Source organism: Mustela putorius, unplaced genomic scaffold (genome assembly GCF_011764305.1).
Source record: "Mustela putorius furo isolate JIRA1106 unplaced genomic scaffold, ASM1176430v1.1 tig00000721_pilon_pilon_pilon, whole genome shotgun sequence".
Lineage (NCBI taxonomy): Eukaryota > Metazoa > Chordata > Mammalia > Carnivora > Mustelidae > Mustela > Mustela putorius.
The window spans coordinates 372,216-394,853 of NW_025421456.1; the positions used below are offsets into that span (position 1 = coordinate 372,216).

The 22,638-nt window shown below is 40.3% G+C and overlaps 1 protein-coding gene across 4 annotated transcripts in view; it reads right to left on the bottom strand.

The window, feature by feature from the left end:
- PDE5A (phosphodiesterase 5A) overlaps window positions 1–10,322 on the bottom strand; it is a 149,912-nt gene extending 139,590 nt beyond the window's left edge. The window contains exon 1 of one of the 4 annotated variants that reach the window (XM_004747992.3): window positions 9,809–10,322. In XM_004747992.3, coding sequence (XP_004748049.1) covers window positions 9,809–9,930 — 122 coding nt within the window. In that variant the 5' untranslated portion in view covers window positions 9,931–10,322. Of the gene's footprint in view, window positions 1–1,893; window positions 1,899–8,342; window positions 8,468–9,231; window positions 9,311–9,808 lie in introns of those variants that run through there. The other 3 variants (XM_004747994.3, XM_004747993.3, XM_004747995.3) reach the window with 3 other exon arrangements.
- Between the last annotated feature and the right edge of the window lie 12,316 nt (window positions 10,323–22,638).

The window sequence follows — 22,638 nt, forward strand, 5'->3', positions numbered from 1 at the left end:
ACCTGGGCTTCATGGAAGGCTATGCAGCAAGTCCTTGAGCAGGGTGTCTCAGATAAAACAGTAAAAAGTTGCAGGCCCTGAGTAATGTACAAAACACAGTATATCCCCATGTTTTTAAGTTTACTGTTAAAACATCATCCTTTTTTCTTTCTTGCCAATGCTTTTTTTCTTCAGTTGTGTGAATTTATCACTTTAAAACCAGGATTAGGAAAAGTGTACTAATTTCTTGTCTAGAAAGGGATGGTTAAAAACTCATATGGAAATCTGCCAAAATTATCTATAGGAAAAGCACAATAATTGCTTTTATAGTTTCAGTTATACTGCTTGCATAATTTGACCTGGATCTACTACTCATATTTGGAAAGCAGTTAAAGAAGAAAACTACTTAATCTGAGAATCTGATAATCTGTTCTTGTGAGAATCAAGAATGCTCAGAGAGGGGGTGCCCCAAGTGGTTCAGTCAAACAGCTGCCTTTGGCTGAGGCTGAGGTCAAGATCCTAGGGTTCTGGGATCAACCCAGTGTTGGGCTCCCTGCTCAGTGGGGAGTCAGCTTCTCTCTCTCTCTCTCTCTCTCTCTCTCTCTGCAGCTCCCCCTGCTTCTGTGCTCTCTCTCTCACTCTCTCAAATTACATTAAAAAAAGAAGGAAAGAGATTTTTAAACTCACTAATGAATTTCTCTGCCTTGATTCCTACCCTCTCCCACTTGAAAGGTCAGGGTTATTGATTTGGGCCAAATTGGGCTGTGGACAACACAGGGAGGTCTGGACTCTCATTCAAATTCCCTTTCCCGTACTTCACACAATCCATAAATGGTTCTATTCAAATCATTAATTAATTTTCACGTAAAAAATAAGGTCTCTTAGAATCTATGAAATCACTATTCATTGGTTCTAATTCCCACTTACCAGAATAAAAGAATGACTATTAAAATATATGATTATATTCAAAGTGCTAATGATTCTCAAGGTAAAACAGTAAACTACTGAAATTCACTCTAAAAAAGAAAAAGAAATATGCATTATCTCCTTTAAATTTCTTAAGAAGCCTATGAAATAAATGCTACTTACATTTTACAAAGAAGGCAGACAAAGCACCTAAGGTCATACTTTTTTTAAAGAGAGAGTTCTACAGTTGAAGCTAAGATTTTTCCCACCTAGGGCCCTTACCCACCATCTACCACCAGTAGAAATCAATATTAAACAGTTCAGAACAATATTAAACAGTTCAAAATACTATGTTTTTAGTATTAGAACACAAGCAATATGTATGTAGTAATATGCCCTTGGAGGCACTTGCAAATGTAGAGCATAATGATGGGGGTGCTCTGGGCCACAGAGATGTTAAACATCCTGCAGTGCGTCTAACAGCCTCTCACAACAACATAAAAAGGTCACCACTGAATGCTAATAGCATCCCCGCAACTTTTCTTTGTGGGGGGCAGGGGAGGGGCAGAAGGAGAAAGAGAGAGAGAGGGAATCTTTTTTTTTTATTTTTAAAGATTTTATTTATTTATTTGACAGACAGAGATCACAAGTGGGCAGAGAAACAGGCAGAGAGAGCGAGGAAGCAGGCTCCCTGCTGAGCAGAGAGCCTGAAGCGCGGCTCGATCCCAGCCAGGACTCCAGGATCATGACCTGAGCCTAAGGCAGAGGCTTTAACCCAATGAGCCACCCAGGTGCCCGACAGAGAGAATCTTAAGTAGGCTCCACACCCAGGATCAAGCCAGATGCGGGGCTCAATCTCACAACCCTGAGATCCCAAACTGAGTCAAAATCAAGAGCTAGACACTTAACTAACTTGGTCACTCTGGCACCCCCAATGACATCCCTTTTGAAGAGCACTGGCTTAGATGAAAAAAAGATGACTATACTATAATAGGCTATTAAATGAACCTGGGAAGATTTGGAGCATGTCCAAGTGATAACCTTGAATAATCTCTACGCTGATCTTATAGTGATTACTTCGCCTGGATCTGTCATGGAAAGGAAGTGAATGCTCTGCCTGAAGTTATTCAGTATTTCCAAGTTCACTTTAGTTATGAAAGCATCTGAGAAATTAACTGGGACCAAATATAAATAAAATACAGAATTGCATCTTATGGTTTTACATTCAAATTTGACCAAGAGTTGAATGAAACATGTTCTGTAATTTTCCGTGCATTCACAGTCACATGTGTGAAAAATATTCCTTAAAGGAAAACCTACTTATAGCTGAAAGGAAGCATAATAACTAACAAACACCGATGCTGTAAATATATAATCTGATTCGTTTTGTAGCTGAGATAAGGGAAGATTGCACTGGATTGGCATTTTTCAATCTAGGTATGTGAAGGCCTGAGAGTCCCAAACAAGTATGTCTTGAATATCTGTAATTTTTCTATGAAAAGGTCTTAATTTTGCATTTTCACACTGATGATAATTAAAACAAAACAAAACAAAACAAAAAGGTGAAAGACGTATACTTTAAAAGACTGGGATGACCACCTTAAAATCAAGCACTGTCCTGCAATCCTACCAGGTTTATACTTGTGTTTACAATCACACTACAGCTCCGTGGTTCTAGCATAAAAGAGAAAATAAAAAAGAGACAAATTTAATATATGCAAATATGCTTTCAAATCAAGTACAAACCATAAGCTGGTATGCTGTCCTATGGGAATAAAAGCTTGGTGACTGAGCAGACCCAGTAGGAGAAGTGAATCATCAGGGCAACTGTAGCAAAGGTGAGCTGACCTCACCAGACCCTTTACTGGGCAGTCAGAGCCATCTTCACTCTGCAATGTTGATTTAATAAATGCTGTCAATTAGCATCTGGCTGGAGATGTACCACTTTTATTCACAGTTCACTTATAAATTTATTTTGGTGTTATAATTGGGAAAATGCTATAATTATGATTAAACTATACCTACTCTTAAGAGTTCCACATTTAACTAACATTAAATGAAAGGAAGTCCAACACTAGGTGTGGTAGATATCTGGAACTTCTGTGTCTGTATCACCTTCTTTTGCGAATTCCCTGTCCCCTAAAGGCATTTCATCTTACAGGTTACCTGCCACATCAAAGTACTTGGATAACCCTATTCTTCTGAACACAGTGATTGGTCCAGAGCAGGCACATGACCCAAGCAAGGCCAATGTAATTTTGAAAGGACTGACATAAATAACAAGGTATTTATCTAACATGAGAATTTTAAGACCCATAGAAAGTTGCCCTGAAAATAGCTTCCAGCATATAATGAAAGCATACAGAATAAAGCCAACACAACATAGGGCCCAAAAATGGATGGATGTATGAATGGATGGATGGATGGATGGAAAGAAGGAAGAAAGAATGGACGGGTGGATGGACTGACGGAAGGCCAGATAAAAAGATATAAAGACAAGCAGAATCTTGACAATATTTGATCAGCTGAATTTCACAATCAAACTATCTCCAGGTACTTACTTATATAAGTCAATTTGGTATGAATTGAAGTAGTTACGACCAAACACTTTCTAACCAATATATTAGAGATGAATAAGAATGTCTTTTTTTAACAAAGGAACATTATTTAAGTGTAAGAAACACTGGATTACATGATCCCTCTAATTCAAAAACCCTCTGTGTGTGTGTGTGTGCTTTAATTATTTCATCAGCTTAAAAGATTAGGATCTTTTCTTACAACTTTGGCATATGTATTCAACGAAGAGTAGAAATAATGATTGCTATTTTTTGTAGTTATCACTAGGGATATGATACTAGAGGGGGAATCTTTCTTCTCCCAAATTTAGATTTAATAAAATTATTCAGAGAAGATAATTTGCAAAAGGTTGATTTTAAAATTGACAATCAAGGGGAAAGTCTTGAAGAATACCGAAGCTAAAGCAATGGCAGAAAACACTTGAAAAAGCATGTTGAGTACAAATTACAAACCAGAGAAATAATAAATAGATACCCTTAAGAGCTTTTTAGAAGTTTTTTAGAATACTTATCAAAATTAAAGATTTTACTTATCTGAGAGAAAGAGAGCATGCCCATGTGGTCCTGCACAAGCAGGGGGAGGGGCAGAGGGAGAAGCAGACTCCCCACAGAGCAGGAAGCCAGAGACAGGGCTCAAAACCAGGACCTGGAGATCATGTTCTGAGCCAAAGGCAGACGCTTAACTAACTGAGCCACCCAGGTATCCCTAGCAAAATGATTTTTTTTTTTTTTAAGATTTTATTTATTTGACAGAGAGAGATCACAAGTAGGCAGAGAGGCAGGCAGAGAGAGTGAGAGGGAAGCAGGGTCCCTGCTGAGCAGAGAGCCTGATGCAGGACTGGATCCCAGGACCCTGAGATCATGACCTGAGCCGAAGGCAGCGGCTTAACCCACTGAGCCACCCAGGCACCCCGCTAGCAAAATGATTCTTAAGAACTTAAGACTCAGTTTGCTTTACCTGCCTTAAACATTTGTTTAGCGATAAGTATAAATTCCTACCAGTTAAAGAAAATGAATAAAGCATTTATATCACACACACACAAAATATATATATATATATATATATGTACATATATATATATATATATATATATAATTCAAATTAAATGGGAATACCAAGTCAATAAATAAGATTACAGGGCTAAATATCAAATGAATGACTCATGTTGGAAATACTTTCTTCAATTTTTATTCCTAGGTATGTAGCTCACAGGGACTTTTTACTGAACACCTGATTCAACAGATATCTCCAAGACCACATCAATCAGCTGTAAACACTGGTCAAACTGAATCTACATCTGTCCAGCTAAACTAATTTCACAGGAAGTCCTGCAAAGTCAGTAGCAAGCCTGCATCCTAAATTCAGAAATTCAAGAAATTATCCTAAATTCATTTTTCAACCCTCCACGATCAATCAAATCATTGATTTATTCAATTGCCCTGCAGTCCTTACCAAAGGCTTTCATCATAGAAAGGGCCTGTGATACTACAACCAGCTCAGAGAACAAAAAACAAATATAACTCAACATAACAGTTACAGATTTAATAAATTATTAGGTTGAAAAATGTTTGGGGGATAAACTAATAAACACCAAACAGTTCTGTGTAGCCTTTTCAATTACAGAAGAAAGAAATCTTTCCTGAGCATTATTAAAATGCATTAGGAAGTTCACCTAAAAGCCAATTTCAGATATTTTAAATATCTAAATATTTAGGTGGAATTACTTTAAAAGAAAATTTTATTGCACAACATATTCAAAATGCTAAAAACTGTACACCTTGAGATGTTGGAAACATGATCTTATGAAAATATTGGTGATTTCTACAGATCTGAAAAAAAGTTACTGAATTGTACTGTATGCCTACTTAAGTTTTTGTTAGCTAAGCAAATAGATTTATTTGGAGATATCCATCTATGACTAATTGTCATTGCATTAATTCTACCACATTGTTAGGACTCATGACCTTGCACTGCAGATTTTAAAGTGGATCTGATTTTGAAACCTTGAGAACACTATTGATAGAAGGGCAATGAAAAATATCGTTTTAGGGGTTCCTATAACTTCTTCTAGGAGGAAAGAACTTGATACACATGAGTACTTTCAGGGCACTAAAAAACAGCTTAAAGTTGGCCAAATGAACCCTGCTTATAAACCATACGAAAAGAAAGGGTCATTATTGCATCAGAATTACCATCATAAAAATATTATAAATAATATTAAAGTCAGACTGAATCAATAACCACAGGGTTTTATAATCTTCGACACTAGTGACAGCTTAATAAAATATGCTTAGCAAATCATTTGTCTGAAAATTAAAAATTATATTCCTATACAATTACAGAAACAGTATTTCTAAAAAGTGGATGGCAATGTTTATTGTATATCCATCATCTGATTAGTATAAATATCTTGCAAATAAAAATGTTACAGTTTTTAGAGATAAGAAAAATTGATGAAAAAAAGAAAGAAAAAAGAAAGTAAGAAAGAGAAGAGAAAAGAAAAAAAAATCCCAAATACAGGACCCAGAATGTCAACTAATTCAGCACAGTTCTGCAGTGTCAAATAAAAAGTCTATCATAGAAAGCTACATGGAAGTGTAAAACTTCTGTTTCTGGACTTTGATCCAAGTGGTCATAAAAACTTGTCCTCACTTAGTAACTCCTATTTCCATTATACGCCAAATATTCTCAAGCTCTTGCCTAGTACAAAACAAAGCAATAAAAAGTCAATCACGTTACCCCTACTATACTAAATTCTAAAACATGCACAATGGCAGGAATGATTAGTTAACTAATGAAAGGTAACATTATTTTAATATGCTGTCAAAAACAACGACAGCTGTTAAAGTGGCATTAGCACCAAGAAGGCTTCATTTGCAAATGCATGAAGATTAGAGCCCTTAATTAACTAAGAATCTCAGGGGGGTAGAACTGCAAAGTTGTCTAGAATTGAGGTTGGGAGTTTCCATATGTTGTAGTTTACTAGTCTCAAATGAATTTTTATGCCAATAGATTGTTATGAATTGTTTGAGTGACACTCAAATTCACATAAACAGGCTGTGAATACTAAAAAGCATCTATGCCCCAAGCTTGCAGCTTTTAACTAGGTGCTTAACTCTATTTGAAGACAGTTATAGGAAACAAAGTAATACAGCAGCAGAACTTCTTTCAAGGTCAATGAAAATTCACAGGTATTTAAATGAGAATTAGGAATGCCAGAAACCTTCATTCTGTTCAAAGACAACTACTGAGCACAGATCATTCAGTCCAGGGATAGGATAAAAAAGCATGCATGAATGTCCAAAGACAATAATTAAATCGAATAAAGTAGGAATAGTTCCATTAACATACCTGTTTACAAGCACAGATGGCCAATCTAAGTGACTCCAAATTTATTTAAAATTTTAAAACATGTTAACTGTTTCTACAGAACTGTCTTGTTTCATGGGGTCCTGGATCACATACAGTACTCATTTTACACTTACAAAGTGTAACAAAGGGAAAAAGGCAAAGTAACAGCTTCCAGTTAAAAAAAAAAAAAAGGACCCTAGCTGTAGAGTTAGAATGTCTGCAATAAGTTTTTACCACAACCATATGAATCACACTGGGTTTAGAAGTTTGGAATTTTTATAACCAACTACTGTCTAATCTCTCAAACTTAAATCTCCAGTTAATGCCACCAAATATAAGGCCAAACAGGAACCTCTGACTATATTGGTTATATTCTTTAAACTGACAACTTTCAGCACTTTATATCTCCTAATGAGGGCCTGTACTACTCTTAAATATTTTACACTTCCGTTTTCAACTTACACTCAACATAAACTCTTACAAATATATAAAAATGTACATGTACACCCATACATGTCATATTATCAACATCAACTATAATATAAAAACCATAGCCAAAAAAAGTCTTTATATAGAGTTTCAGATGATCTAAATTTTACAGTGAACAGTGTAACTTTGAGAAATGAGGATTTTAATCGAATGCTACTTGGCAGAAAAAGGAAGGTGAAAAGAAAATTAAATTTAACCCTTTCCATTTAACTTCCAGTAAAATGTTACTTTCAAAGTACCAGCAGGCTTTGAGTGAAGTGTTCTTATTATGTATGACTACTTAAAAACAATCACCAAACTATCCCAAGTTTCCGTCTCTAAAGGGAGAGGGGAAAAAAGAAGAGGACGTTGATGCTGATTTAAAGACAAATCACTTTTTTCTTTCAACTACTAATAATCTGCCTACAGAACACCTCCAAAGAACACCCTGACACACTGAAAAATATCAGCCTGGCTCTCCTGCCCCCTCCCCATTCAGTAAGGACAGAAAAGTGGAAGTGGGCAAGGGCGAAAGGAAACTAGGGACAGATGGCCTCGGGTAGCAGGTGACCTTTGAAAACTGGGGGCCCACAACAATCAATATTTCCAGATCTAGATGGCCTTAGTGCCTCACCCCAAACTCGCAGGAAAGTGTCCTTTGAAAAGAAATCATTTTCTTTTCAGGATTTATCCTCTGGTTGCTCCAGATTTGGGATTTTGAAGGAGGACTACCAAAGCGGGGTTAGAGGACTTTGAAAGGAGGGAGGAGTAATTAAACGGAAGAGATAAGACTTGCCCTAAGCTGTCGTCTCAGTCCAAAACCCCCAAAAGTGATGAAATCGACACAAACTCGTTATGAGAAACAGCCTTAAGAAGAGCCCCCTCAGAGATCCCCAAGTAATTCACCGTAAAAGAATAAAGGAAGACAAAAATATCAGACAGTCCATTCTCAGTGAAGCATCCCCCCGCTGCTGTGCCCCGGGCGCCACCACCCAGCACCCAGCTCCGCGCCCCCAAGGGAAAGTGGGAAGTGGGGGTGGGGGCGATGCTGAAGGGACTACCTTGTTTTGTCTCCAAAGGGCAACATAGCAAACATGGGAAGTTCGAAGTGCAGACCATGCGGCCTCCGCAGACTCTGGACTCCAGGAGGCGTCGGGGGGCGACGACGTGCCCAGGTGAGGTGCTGACTCGAAGCCTGCTCCCTTACCGACCCCGCCACCGCGCCGCCGCCGGCTGCCGCCCGCTCGCCCCGCGCTGCGCCGCCCCCTGGCGGGGAGCGCCCGGCACAGCGGAGACCGAGTGCCGGCGGGTGGGAGCCCAGCGCCCTGCCCTGGCCGGCCGCTCCACCATCACCGCCTTGAGTGCGCTTTCCGGGCGGCCAAGGCAGCCAGCGTCAGCTGCCCGACGGCCCTTGCCTGGACAAGGCGGCAGCGGCGGCGGGTTCGGGACCGTTCCCCAAAGAGGCACTTCCAGGAGTCGGCCTGAGTCCGGGAGAGGAATCTTGCCCGGGCCAGCGGCTTCTCTCCAACTCCGCAGGCTTCGGGGGATCCGCCCGCCTCGCACTCTCTGCTCCAGCTCCTCCTTCCTCGACTTCAGCCTCAATTCCTCCCCAACTCCACAGCGAGCGTTTCCCACGCGCGCCCCAACTGCCCCCCGGGCAGCCACTTCCCAAAGGACAGGCGCCCTCCTCCCCGTCGTCCGCAGCGGCCGCCCCGGCGCTTGGCTCCCGACCAGGAAGAGCCGGCCTCTGGGGTCGGCTGGGGCCGCGCGGGACCCGTCCATCCCCCGCTGTCCGCTCCAGCCGCGCCTCCCCAGCGACCTTTGTGTGCGCGCGGCGAACCCCTCCGCGGAGCCCTTTCAGCGGCGCCGCTTTGGGAGCAAGAAAAGAGTGAAAGGAAGGGCCCGGGCCAAGCAAGGGGCTGGAGGGGGGCAAAAGAAGACAGCACTTACTCTGGGAAGATTCCGGCATGTTGCTGCCTTTGGGCTCCTCGTGGTCTCGCCCCTACCCCGGCTTCCCCGCCCCGCCAAGGGCCGGAGCGAGGGGGGACAGGGGAGGAGCGGATCCGCTAGGACCGAGCTGGAAATGGTGCTTCCGGAGCTGCAGGGAAGGGGCTCAAAAACTGTTTTGGTGTGGCTAAGGATATTTAGGGGGACCAGGAGGCTAGAGAAGGGCTGCGGGAAGGCCCGTGAGCGCGGACGTATGTAAATAATCATGCTCCCAGGGAATAACAGGGCAGCCGGGGTATGTGAATGGGGCTGGGGCGGGGGGCGTCCGCATGTACATTTCTGTATTTGAACTTTGTGAGCAAGTTAGATCGAATCCCACACTTGGGCTTTTCGACTGTACTGGCCATGAAGTCGAGGTCTTTACACCCTAACAGCACCAAAGACCTACTTAAAAAGCAAAGGGCCTGGGAACAGAGGTTGTTTAATGGTAAAGGAAGAGGAATATTCAGTAAGGGAGAGAGATGCGCCCCCAGGTCACTCTCAGCGCCCCGGGTGGGTCTTCCAGGGGTCCTCTTCTTACCTGGTGGCTTTCCTAACAAAGTAAGAGAAGGTAAAGTCCCAGTGATCATCCAGCCACGCTTCCACGCAATCCTGGTCCCGCTGCAGCTGCGACCCCCCGGAGCCGGGGCTGGCCCGCTCCATGATCCGCGCCCAGCGTCTCTGCAGCTGGTTTGTGCTGTTTTCCACCCCAGCTGGGGTCCCTCCCTCGGAGTAGCAGGACTCTGCCCCGAGACCCTCCCCCTCCTCCTTGCTCCAGTCCCGCTGGCTTTCAGCGAAGCCGCTCCCGCACTTCGCCGGCCTCTCGCCGCGCCCCGCCTCTCCTGGTCCTCAACCGCTCCCAGGTGTGGCGGGTGGGGCAGACGCAGCAGCCCCGCGTCCTCCCTGGGGTCCAACGGAGACTGGTCTTGCAGTCTGTCGGGTCCCCAGATTCTAAGGCGGCGGCGGAGGCAACTGGCTAGCTCTCCGGAAGCTAAGTGGCCACGGCTGGAAGGAGGCCACGCCGCCGCTGGGGTGCGCTGTGTGCTGAGCGGGTTCCAGGGGAGCGCGCAGAGGTGACTGTGGGTGTGTTCGCAGAGTGCCCCACAGTAAGAAAGGGAGAGTCGCGATGTGCGCGCCCGTCCCAAGTGCTGAAAGCTGGAGTTAGGGGAACTTTTCACCAAAAGTAAGACGTGCTGGTATTCCGGCAACTTTCCCTCAGGCCTGAGTGAATAATGACCATCGCGCCTCGCTTTCTTCCAAGCCAGGGCTTGGGTCTGGAAGGTGCAGGGATAGACCTCTGAGCCTAGCCAGCGCGGGGCACCGTGCGGGGAGAGTGTGTGCCGCAGATTTGCAGGCCCTGGTGGGTAACTTCCAACAAAGACATTCCCGTACTTAATATGTTAGTAATAACGACAGTAATAATTATAAACTACGTGTCTTTACATCAAGCATACCCTTTTCATGACTGGAACAAGTCTTTCCGGGAAAAGAAAATGGAAAACTCAAATAATCGTGATGGCTTGTGTATGAAGTCAGAAAACGGGCACCTCTGTACAATTAGGTTAACTTGAGAGCACAGGTGCTACCCGGGTACAGTGCGGAGCGGGCTGGTTAGCCCAAGTTTAATTATACTTATAATTAAATGGAATTAATACACACACCCCACAAAAAAACTATCCTTTTCAAAGGGCTCAGCCTTTCTACTCTGTTTTGTTCTATCCCAATGTTTTACAAAAAGGAATTGGTGTCTTCCTTTTGCTTTGTTCTCATCTCCATCTCCTTGTCCCTCAATTTGCAGTTTTAATATGATAATTTTCAATGACCTAATTTGGGGACAAAATTAGATTTAGAGTTGTATGTTTCACAACGTGTGAATGACACCATTAGCGGTGATATACCCATAGTGATTTAGCTGACATACTTTTAACAAAGTCCTTTCAAAATATTCTTGGCAAGAATGTAAGACATTACTCATAGAATGAGTATTACTACACAGAAATACATAATTAAATTGATAGTATAAGAACTTTAAAAAATGTCTTCCAATCTCCCAACGCAATTGTTTATCCTTCCTGCATTAAATAACTGTCCTTCTATAATTGAAGATTTTCTGAAACTTTACTGATGTATGCAAGTAAACAGAAACCAACAAAAACCAACAAAAAGTAAGCAAAGCAGTAAGAATGTGAAATAGCGTGTGATAAATTATATCAGATTTTAATGTGCAAGTTGTCTCTAATTTGATACTGTGATCCTGATGTGTGACTACAGTGCTCGTGAACTAGAGACTTTGTCCTCGGTGCTCAGTTTTTCCCTGTGGAAATCCATGTATTTCTCCTAACAGAGGGTCAATTACAATTTAAAACTATACTTTCCTACAAAAATGGAGTGAATTTTTGGCTTGAATCGTTTGCTTCAGTTGGCTGCTGTTAAATAAACAAGCACTACCTGTCCATTTTTCTCTTAAACTGAAAGGGTTAAATTATCAGAAACCAGAAAGATTTTTGAAAAGTTAGTGCAAGAAAAACAATCCGAGGATTCTGCCATAAATGAGTCTGAGTTCTGTGTGGTGTACATGGTAGTTTGGGGGTTCCTGTGAAGGCCTGTGATTTGAAGTGAGCATATCACAAGAGATTGGGGGATGAGCTATTTCAAACTGTTCTAGTCTCCAGAAATCTCAGATAAAATTTGTAACAAACCTCTGTAACTTTAAAGTTCTTAAAGGTGACTTCACCCTGACTTCTTGTTACCCAGCTCCATTTTATTTTTTATCTCTATTTGCTAGATTGCTTAATATTTTAACTTACTGGTATAGCTTGCACTAAGCACTTCCAATCTTGTTTTAGAATGAGTTGAAGATTGAGTAAATAATAAACATTACCAGGAAATAACTTTAAAAAAGCTGTTAATGGTGTTTACCCAAACAAATGTGCAATAGAGGCCTAACAGAAAGGCCTCCAATTCCCCTTGTACTAGAATAACACCCAAACTCTCTAAAGTAGCTTACAAAGTTCTGCATGATTTGACTTTTACCTACGTCTACTGTTGAGGTTCTGCCCATACAGCTAGAAAAAAATAAATCTGTGATGATCAAATTCCTTTCCCCAAAAAATAATGTGAATTATTAAAGTCATGAAACTTCCCTGCCTTGTTTTTTTTAATATTCAAATACCATATATATTTTTATTCAAATACCAATATATTCTGTCCCCTTTGCAACCTTACAGTATATTCAAGGCTTCAGAAAATTGATATATTTGCATTTATAATGAGATCCAATTTTCACACTATTGAAGAAAGAAGACTAGAGATACATTGTGGTGTTGAATGGAATTAGAGGTTAAAAACTAAGTGTGTGTGTGTGTATGTGTGTTATATCATGTGGAGAAATCCCACATGATGAGGAAATTCAGGCAGTTTCTAAGAGCTGTGGGATACTCCAGCTCAGAGCCTACAAAGGAGTTCTAGTCAGTAAGAAAATGAATCCCTCAGTCTTACAAATATAAGGAACTAAATTCTGCAAACAACCTGTGTGAGCACAGAAGTGGATATTTCCCCATTTGGCCCCCAGATGTGACCACAATTCCAGCCAACATATGCAGCCTTATAAGATGCTAAGGCATTTTAATAATTGACATCCTAATAATAATCTGAGTCCTATAATCCATGAACATAGTATATTTATCCACTTATTCCAGTCTTTTAAGATTTTTCTCAGGATTTTTAGTATATTTGTCTTACACGTATTTTGTTGAATATATTTCTGTATCTACTTCAGCTCTATCACTGAGAAGTACTAGAAGCAATGACATTTCGGTAGCAGTGAGTACACTTATTACCCAGATTTTGGTTTCTAAATACCATTCTTCACTTTAAAAGAAATCAGAACTCTTTGGAGAAAAAAATCCAGATCTAGGACACAAAAAGCATAAGATATGCCTGGAAAATCTTATTTAGCTAGAAAATTAGAAAGGTTTAAGATGATGGCAATAAATCAGAAGGGCAGAGGATGTATCTTCAGAGAGCTTTCAATGGATAAATCTAGAGCAATTGGAATATAAAAATATATGGTAATAGTAACAAATTTTAACAACTGACTAAAACAAGAAACTGTAATTTCACTCTCATATAAATAAATCACTAGATAAGTAAGTAAATAGGAAAGAAGAGAATGTCCCTTACAGTAGAATGCTACCTAATAAATACAAAAGGAGTTCTGTAGTAAGAGAATCATTGATGGTTGCTAAAACTAATCAGGGAGAGTTTGATGATGAATGGGTTTTTACATAGTCTTAAAGTATCTCCTTGTAAGTTTTTTATTAGTTTTCATGGGGAAATAGTATCTTTACAATGGAGAGAACTTATGGATACCTTTCTAAGCAAGTGATCTTTAATATTACTTATACTGAGACAAACCAAGCATCCATACCTTTTAATAGGATATTCTGAGAAGGACACAATATCACTTTTATGTTATTCCTGAATCTAAATCTAAACATGAGGATCAGATTGAGGGATTTCCAAACAAACACACCTAGTTTGAGATTGAGAACCTAGTTATTTACTACTTTGTAATAATATTACCACAATATTAGTGGCTTGAAGCAATGCACATTTTTTATCTCCCAGTTTTAGTGAATAAGGAGTCTAGGCTCTGCTAAACTGTGTTTTCTGGGGCACCTGGGTGGCTCAGTGTGTTAAGCCTCTGCCTTTGGCTCAAGCCATGATCTCAGGATCCTGGGGTCGATCCTAGCATCTGGCTCTCTGCTCAGCAGGGAGCCCACTTCCCTCTCTCTCTCTGCCTGTGTCTCTGCCTACATCTGACCTCCCCCTCTCCCCCCATCAAATAAATAAAATATTTTAAAAATAATAAACTGTGTTTCTGCTCAGGGGAGGTCTCACAAGGCAATCGGGGGTCAGCCAGAACTGCAATCTCATCTAAGGGTCGGTGGGAGAAAGATCTGCTTCCAAGTGCACTCAGTCTGTTGGCAGAATCCAGTTCTTTGTGGTTGTAGAACTGAGGGATTACTTTTCTTGCTGAGTTCTGGCTGGAGACCTAACAGGCTGTTGGCTGGGAGCTGCCCTTTACCTCAAGAAGCACCTTTGTTTCTCTGCCTTCATTATCCTAACATGACTGCCTGCTTTCTCAGAACCAGCAAGGGAGAGAGACCCCAGTGAGATGGGACTATAATCTTATGTACATAACCACACATTCGCATATGACATACATCCCATCACCTTTGCCATATTCTGTTTGTTGGGAGCAAGTCAAGGTTCTGCCTTCACATGAGGGGAGGGAAATCACAACAGGGTGTGAACCAGAGGAATCCATGGAGGCCATCTCAGGAATCCTTCTAGGATAACACTGTGTCATAAAGCATAGTGAGTGCGATGTAGCATGTGTCCAATAGATATTTGTGGGGCCAATTTGAAAAAAAAAAACTTTTCTTACTTTGGCAGTATCTTTGTATAGTGTATGTAAATACATTAGTAATTGATCTTTGAGGAAGGGTTATATCTTTTCATGGTCTTGGAAGTCTTATCACACTTAACAAAATCACCTTTTACTCTCAGCAGCCCTGGGCTCATGTGAAAGTTTTCTGAGGACAGTGTTGGAGTACACGCTTCAAGCTGTTGCACGGCTGGGATCAGCCCAGTATCTTAAATGTGTGAATTTAAATTAGATCATAACTTTTCATTTCAAAGACCGAGCCAGCTTATGAATAATGAAACTGTGTAACGGTGCAATTATTCCGATCAGTACATAGCATTTTCTTTCCCAAATCAAACATAGGGTTTTCTACTTAAGTCTCTTGTGGCAGCCTGGAATTCAGTTTGACATACAAAGGCTGATCCATGTGGAAAGACATTACATAGAAGATGGTGAGCAGCTGTTTTTTGTATCAGCGAAGGTCACACATAGAGGAAATGGACTTCCATGAAAACAGGAGGGATTTTGGACAGATACTAGACACACTTTCCTGACAGAGGGATGCAATACAGATGGATTTATGATGAAAAACAACTGTGGAATTTTTCCCTAGAGACTTTTACAAATGGGGTGGACAACCATCTGTTGATAATGCTTTGAAGTCCTGTATCAGAGACAGATTGACCTCAAGGGCTCTTCAGGTTCCTCACTGCCCTTTCACCTGCTTATGGACAGTATGTTAAACAGAGCGATTATGTGGTTTTCGTTGATAAATAATATTAACCGCTCATAGAAACATAACATATATCATAAATATTCAGACCCGGAACATATCTATCCTCTTCTCATCCACTTTCCTATTAAAAGAGAGATTCCATTCTCTGGAGAAAATATCCTGCACTAGTCAGAATGACTAAAAATAAAATAATTAGTTTAGAAAGAAATAGCAAGGACTGAAACACTTTTAAGTCAACTACATCCCAGGTGCGACACACTTAACTAAAAACCAGTTTAAAAGTAGGTCGTTTAAAATAGACTCTTTAAATGTTGGAGGAACAAAAATGTGTATTTTTAAAAGAAAATCTAGAGAAACAGAGATTTATTGATCTTGAATTTCTAGTCTAGAGAACCACTTGTCTTTTTAAAAAATATATAAATTACAGGTAAAAAATTTTCAGTTGATGTGGACAGTCTCATTTTAGAAATCTCATATCTTTTTGTAGACACCATGGTAGAGCCTGCCTTTTCCCAAGTTTCTAAGGACAAGTGTGGTTTAATTATTGAGCAAGAGAAAAAGAAGGAACCTCATGAACAGTGATAATTTCCATCTTTGGGGTAAATTTCTTTGAACTGATTCTCTTTTTTTTAAACCTATGTTTTATAATTTAATGAAAATCAATTTAGCAAAACTCAAGTAGCCTTCAAAATTAGCAAAAACTTTTCACTCAAATTTGATCCATGCCTTGAAAAAGTTGCATTTTTTAAATAAACAAAGTTTGTATAGAAATCTAGATTAAAATAGAAGTCCATTCTTCACAGATACAGTCACTGTGGTTCCATTTTCCCATTTTTTTCTTATAGGGAAATTAACAATATATTGAAAGGGAATAACTTGCAGCCATTCAAATCTAGAAGTTCCGTGGTAAAATTTTCTAGCGATGCTCACAGAAAATGTTGTCTTTACATAATTGCAGTCCCGAGAGACTCAATCAATAAATCAATAGAAAGAAGGAACTACATGCATAGAACAGACCCCAATGCCTTCAAGTTCATTTGTTTTCATTCTTCTCTGCCAATGAAATTACTGAGTGCATCAATTAGAAGCTTCCCATAAGCTATTCCAGCATGAGAGTCCTGCATAATCTCTTATTTTAGGGCTAGGAATCTGAAAAATGTTTCAATAATGTTTTAAAACTCTAGAATTTATCAATGCCAGTGATTTTCTCTTTGCAGTAGCTACCTTGGAAGGCTATATATTTTTATAAACTGTGTTGCCATTGCTGAAAAAATTTTGGTAAATTCCTCTTTGGAATGTTTTCAGAGTCTGAATTAGTTTTCTTGTGTCTCTTCACTAGTGACAATATTTTGGTTTCTTTATTTTATGATGAGAGGGAATTTGTTTCTTTGTATATTTTAAACACCCAAAAGTCACTCCTCCTATAGTCTGATGGGAAATACATTTTTTTTGTAAAATAAGAAATGATTATAAAGTAATGGGACTGATTTTTGTTCTCTAGATTGGAAGTTTGTATCATCTGCGATATATTTGCAGCTGCAGACCATAGGGAATTTATGTAACAACTTCATGCCTCAGTTTCTTTATCTACAACACAAGTTAAGAGCAGCCCACATACAGTTGTTGAGACTATTAAGTGATATAATAAATATACAACACTAATAATTAGAGTCCCCAGTGCATAGAGCTCAATAATTCTTTTTTTTTTTTTAAGATTCATTTATTTGTTTTAGAGACAGAAAGAGAGAGCCAGGGGGAGGGGCAGACGGAGATGGAGAAAGAGAATCTCAAGCAGACTCCTCACTGAGTGGGGAACCTTATGCAGGGCTTGATCCCATGATCCTGAGGTCATGACTCGAGCTGAAATCAAGAATCAGACACTTAACCGACTGAGCCACCCAGGCATACTAATCTCTTCTTACTAATTTCTACACCAGGCACTCTGAACTCTTACTAATAATTCTTATTGAGAGAATAACTATATAATGAGGATTCTAGCTTCATTTCCCCATCAAACTCTGTCCTCCAAGTCCAGCATGTTACTTGAAACTTACTGCAAATCTATCCTCTGAAATCAGTTTCCCCTCTTTGGTGTTACTAATTCATTTTGTAATTCTCTCTTTTCAGCCAGTCATGGAGTCCTGATGTGAATGCTTTACTAGTCTTTGCTGAGGACGATATTAACTATGTGATTTCCAAAATAAACAAAAAAAGTAAAGAGGATGTAGGATATAATTTTTAAGCCCTTCCCTGAGACTCTACCATTTCCTGCTCTCTACCCACAATTTTTTTTTTTAAAGCAAACTTCATGATGGACGAGGGCAGGCATAAGTCTAATGTTGCTAGACTCTTGAGGTATAAATGTACTGAACCCCAAGCCTCAACATACTAGCACATATGGACTGGCATGTTGCCAGTTTCCCTAGGGTAAGACTCACTTTCAATGAGGGGATTCCAACCAGAGGTGAGACCATTTTTCCTGTAGGCTTTGAAAAATTGATGTACCAGGAATGGAGGGTGTATTCTGGAAATGAAATTCTAGTCTATAAACATTACATCAGCAAGGTCTTTTGCCCTCTGACTAGTGGTTGCCTTGTTTAACAGGGAACATCAGTAAGAAATGATGAGGTAGGAGGAGAATGAGCTCAGAATTTTTATCAGCCCAATATGATGGACTAAACATGGTGGCAAATTTTTTGCTACTTCTCCCACTGAAAGGTAAAATCTGATTCTCCTCTCCCCTTTCATTGGGACTGGCCTAATGATTGGCTTAAACAACTGAGTGCAGGGCAGTGACATTTTGGGACTTCTGAGGCTAGGTCATTATAAGAAATCTTGCAGCTCCCATCTGTTCAGGTCTCTTGGAACATTCATTCTTGGAGATCTAATATATAGTGTAAGGAATATGACAACCCAGGCGCACCTGGGTGGTTCAGTAGGTTAAGCATCTGCCATCTGCTCAGGTCATGATCCCAGGGTCCTGGAATTGAGCCCCACATAAGGCTCCTTCATCATAAGGGAGTCTGATTCTTCCCCATCCCCTGCTCACACTCTCTGTCTCACTCACTCTCTCTTTCAAATAAATAAATAAAATATTGAAAAAAAATATGACGAGATTGCCCTGCTGGAGTGGGCTGTAGGGAGAGACCCCGTGGAGAGAGAGAACAATGCCAGCCATTGCCCAGCTGTTCCAACTTTTCCAGGCAGATATGTGAATGAAGACACCAACTTGAAGGACATTTTAACCCCAACGGATTCGGTGTGTGAAGAATCAGGAAACCCAGCCAATAGCAGAACTAAGACCCCAAGCATCTGACCCCTACTGATCTGTTGCAGACATTTCCAGCTGTTCAAGCCACCCCGGCTGAGGCTGAGGCTCCAGGCATTGTATCTCTGCTATGACCTGCCAGGATTTCTGCCCTACAAAATGGTGAGCATAATACATAATTAGAGTTTTACACTCTTAAGTTTGGGGGTGTGCGTTGTTATGGAGCAGTAAATAAGCAGACACCAGGTAACCTCCCAGCTGTGTCATCACTGGTTGGCCATGTTCCTCTGCCAGAGTGTCTTCAAGGCAGCCTTCTCCATATAGCTACTCATGTTTTCTAGCCTATCAGAGATAATGGCTCCCTGCTATCCCTAGCTCTACTTGCTTTTGTTTGTGACTTTCTTAAATCTTGCTCATCTTTTAAAACTAGCCCCTTAATTAAACTACCCTGAATTACCAGTTTAAGGACATTGTCTGTTTCTTGTTGGAATCTCAGCTCATGTGTCAAACCTGTTACACATGTCTTAGGAGCAGGGGAGAAAGCTATAGACTATGGAAAGAGGCTTCAGATAGCCACACAAAAATTTGCCTAGCGAAACAGTACATTTATAAACTTATATGAAGTAATTAGCGTGCTACTCTTAATGAAATACTTTAGAAAAGACTAAACTTTGAAGGCCATCCTTAAGGTTTTCTGGATTCAGTAAGTCTTACCCTTTTGCTTTGTTTGCGAGGGAAGCCATTATTCTCTAACACACTGCATTATTTTCTTTAACAAACATTTATATATTACACTTTCTATATTCCAGGCACTCTTCTTCTGCTTCTTTTTTTTTTTTCTTTAAGATTTTATTTATTTGAGAGAGAGAGCGTGCGTGCAGGAGCAGGGGGGAGGGGAAATAGACTCCCTGCTGAGCAGGGAGCCCTTCTTGGGGCTCCATCCCAGCTCCCTGAGATCATGGCCCAAACCAAAGGCAGACACTTAACCAAAGAGCCACCCACATGCCCCTTCAGACACTCTTCTAAGACCTTTACAAATAATGACTCATTTAATCACCCTAATAACACTATCAGCCCTGTGTTATTATCACCATTTTACAGAGGAAGAAACCAGGGGGTGTTGAAGTTACGTAACGGGCCCAAGGAATCACAGCTAGTAAGTGGCTGAACTAGCACTAGAAACCATAATGTTCAGCTGTAGTGTGTGTGCTCTTTACCCCTGTTTCACACCGTTAAGTCTTGCCAGGAAAGACTTAGAAAACAGGAGAAATGAGTCGCCCCTGGGGCGACTCATTTCTGTATGACTGTGCTCAATGATTGCTGGGGCCTCCTCTTCTCACAGACATCAGAGGTGATGGAGAGTGAGAAAGAGAAACAGACTGGGAGCTCCGGAGAGCACAAACAGTAGAGAAGACAAGTGGAATAGTTATGCGTTGCTGTGTAACAAATTGTCTCAAAATGTGGTGGGTTAGAGCAACAATAGATTGTTGTGTCTTATGGTCTCTGTGGGTCTGGGTTTCAGAGAAGGTCCAGCAGCATCTCTAATCTGCCATTTCTGGAATCTCAGGTGGAAGACATGGAGGCTGGGGTGGGAATCATCTGAAGACTTCTTCGGTCCCGTGTGGGCCTGGCTGAGTCTGCAACCTAGAATACTGTTCACCCTCCATCTGGTTCCAGGGATGCTGAGAGGAAATGTCCCCCCCCCCCCCCTGCCAAATGACATATGGTTTCATGTGTGGGAAGTACAATTTTGGAAAACCTAGCTTAAGTGATTTTTTGTTTCATCCAGGCTTTCTGAAGAAAGCAAAGGTCAAACTCAAACCTGGTAAAAGAATTATTATAAAAGTGTGAAGAGTGTTTAAAGAAATAAAAAAATAAGGGATGGTGTAGAACCCCAGGACTCAACAGCAGAGAGCCATTGTCTCTCCCAGGACTCAACAGCAGAGAACCACTGTCTCTCCCAGGACCAGAATCCTGAGGGGAGCTATTTGGAAAGTTGTATGACAAGAGCTGTGGCCTTTAGGAAGGAATTCAGATAACCATGGATAAGTTGGTAGAGTAGAAAGAGGGTGAATAAATACTCCTGTCTCATTGTATTCCTGCTCTCTGATCTTCTACTTATCTAAACCAAGTGGATGCCATATGGCCAGACCAGTTCATACAGGCTAGCTCCGCAGGACCACAGAGTAGAGTGATGGTAAGAAAGGTAGAGAATGGGCCTGGACAGAAGATACCTAACACATTAAAATATGACCGCTGGTAGGTGTGGGGAGTGAAGAGTATTTTTTTTGCGGGGGGGGTCACCAGACTTCTGGTGAATGCTACTATAATTTGTAATGTCACCCTTATCAGATTTTATATTATGGTGTACCATATGAAATTGCCATTTTTAAGGTTAAAACACTGGAAAAATTGGCAATTTCATATAGTTCAACCTAATATTTTGGGTACTTTCCAGTCAAGTTACAAATGAATAAATACTCACACTAGATAATGGAAATTTTTGCTTCTCATTGTTTTATGGTTGACTATTTTCTGAGTCAGGACTGTCTAAAATATTTAAGTGGGCTAGGTACTCTGATCAGACTTCATCAAGCATTTTTCTTTTGGTTGTTTAGGGGTGAGCCAAGATAAAAATACAAAGTCAGCAAAGCTTTTGAGGTAGGCTTGTTACTTACTATAGCTCATGGCAGTCTCAGTCTTAAGTAGTTTAACCTACCCACCAGTTTGCCCTTCAAAAGGTGGACAGTCTTGAATCCAAGCAGAGAATTATAAAGGATGTCCTGATACCAGAGTTTCAGGGAGGCCCAGCAGCAAATAGAAGAAACTTGGGATAGATCATGGGAATGGCAAGTTTTGAGTTTCATGTTCAAAGCACGCTGTTGACCATACTGCCCCCTAATCACACCTTATTTAGTAACTTACTGGATAAAGAAACTCTGGGGAGAAGTGAGTGAAGTTTAAAGGGATATATTGAGCTTTCCACTAATAAGTTTTGTTTTTACTGATTGGATTAATTGGAACGAAATAAGATATGCATCAATTTTTATTCTCTAGGTTTGTGGAGCAGATCACACTGGATATACATCTTTGTGTTCTATTGGAAAAGTAAAGAGGAAAAAAAATTCTAGGTTCCTTCTTATGTAGTTTTTGGAATCTGAAACTAACCTACACCAATTTCTATATTCCTTTTTTATTTCTCAGTTTCTGTATTCTTTATTGTTGCTCTTCATTAAAAATAAATCAAACAAATAATCTTGTAATTCTATAAAATTAAAGGAAATGCATTTATATGCATCACCTTCTTATAACATCAGCTTCTTTAATTGGGAGAGTCTATCAATGGGCATTTTCCAGAAGTTGCTTAACCTTTATGGATGGTCTACTTTATAGCACACATTATGATTTTACATAGCTTATCTTATTTAAATCTCCCCAAAATTCAGTGACATAGATTTTATTTCTATTTTATAAATAAGGAAATACATTCATAGGGTTCAGGAGTTTCTTCCAGGTTATAATAATAGTTGGATTTCTAACCATATTATTGCTTCCATAAGTGTTAAGATCTTACATAAACCAAGTAGCAAGTGAAGGATGAATGTTAGTAGGACACTTGAATGCATTTAGTGTAGTGACAAAAGCAAGACATAAACATAAGCTTTAATATAACAACAGTTTACATATCTCTTATTTTGTATCAGTTAATCACGCCAAACAAATCTTATCAGAAGCTAACCCAGTATATCCCGCATAAACTTTACCTCCTTCACCAATTCCCTAAACTATACATATGCCAATAGCTAATGATGGATGGATAAGGAGCCCCTAGCACAGTGCTTTAAACTGGGAGGAAGGCTCATTATAGTTTGGTTGAATGAAGGTTAGCAAAAACATAGTCTGAAATGCACAGTAACACATGGGAGAAGCAAAGAA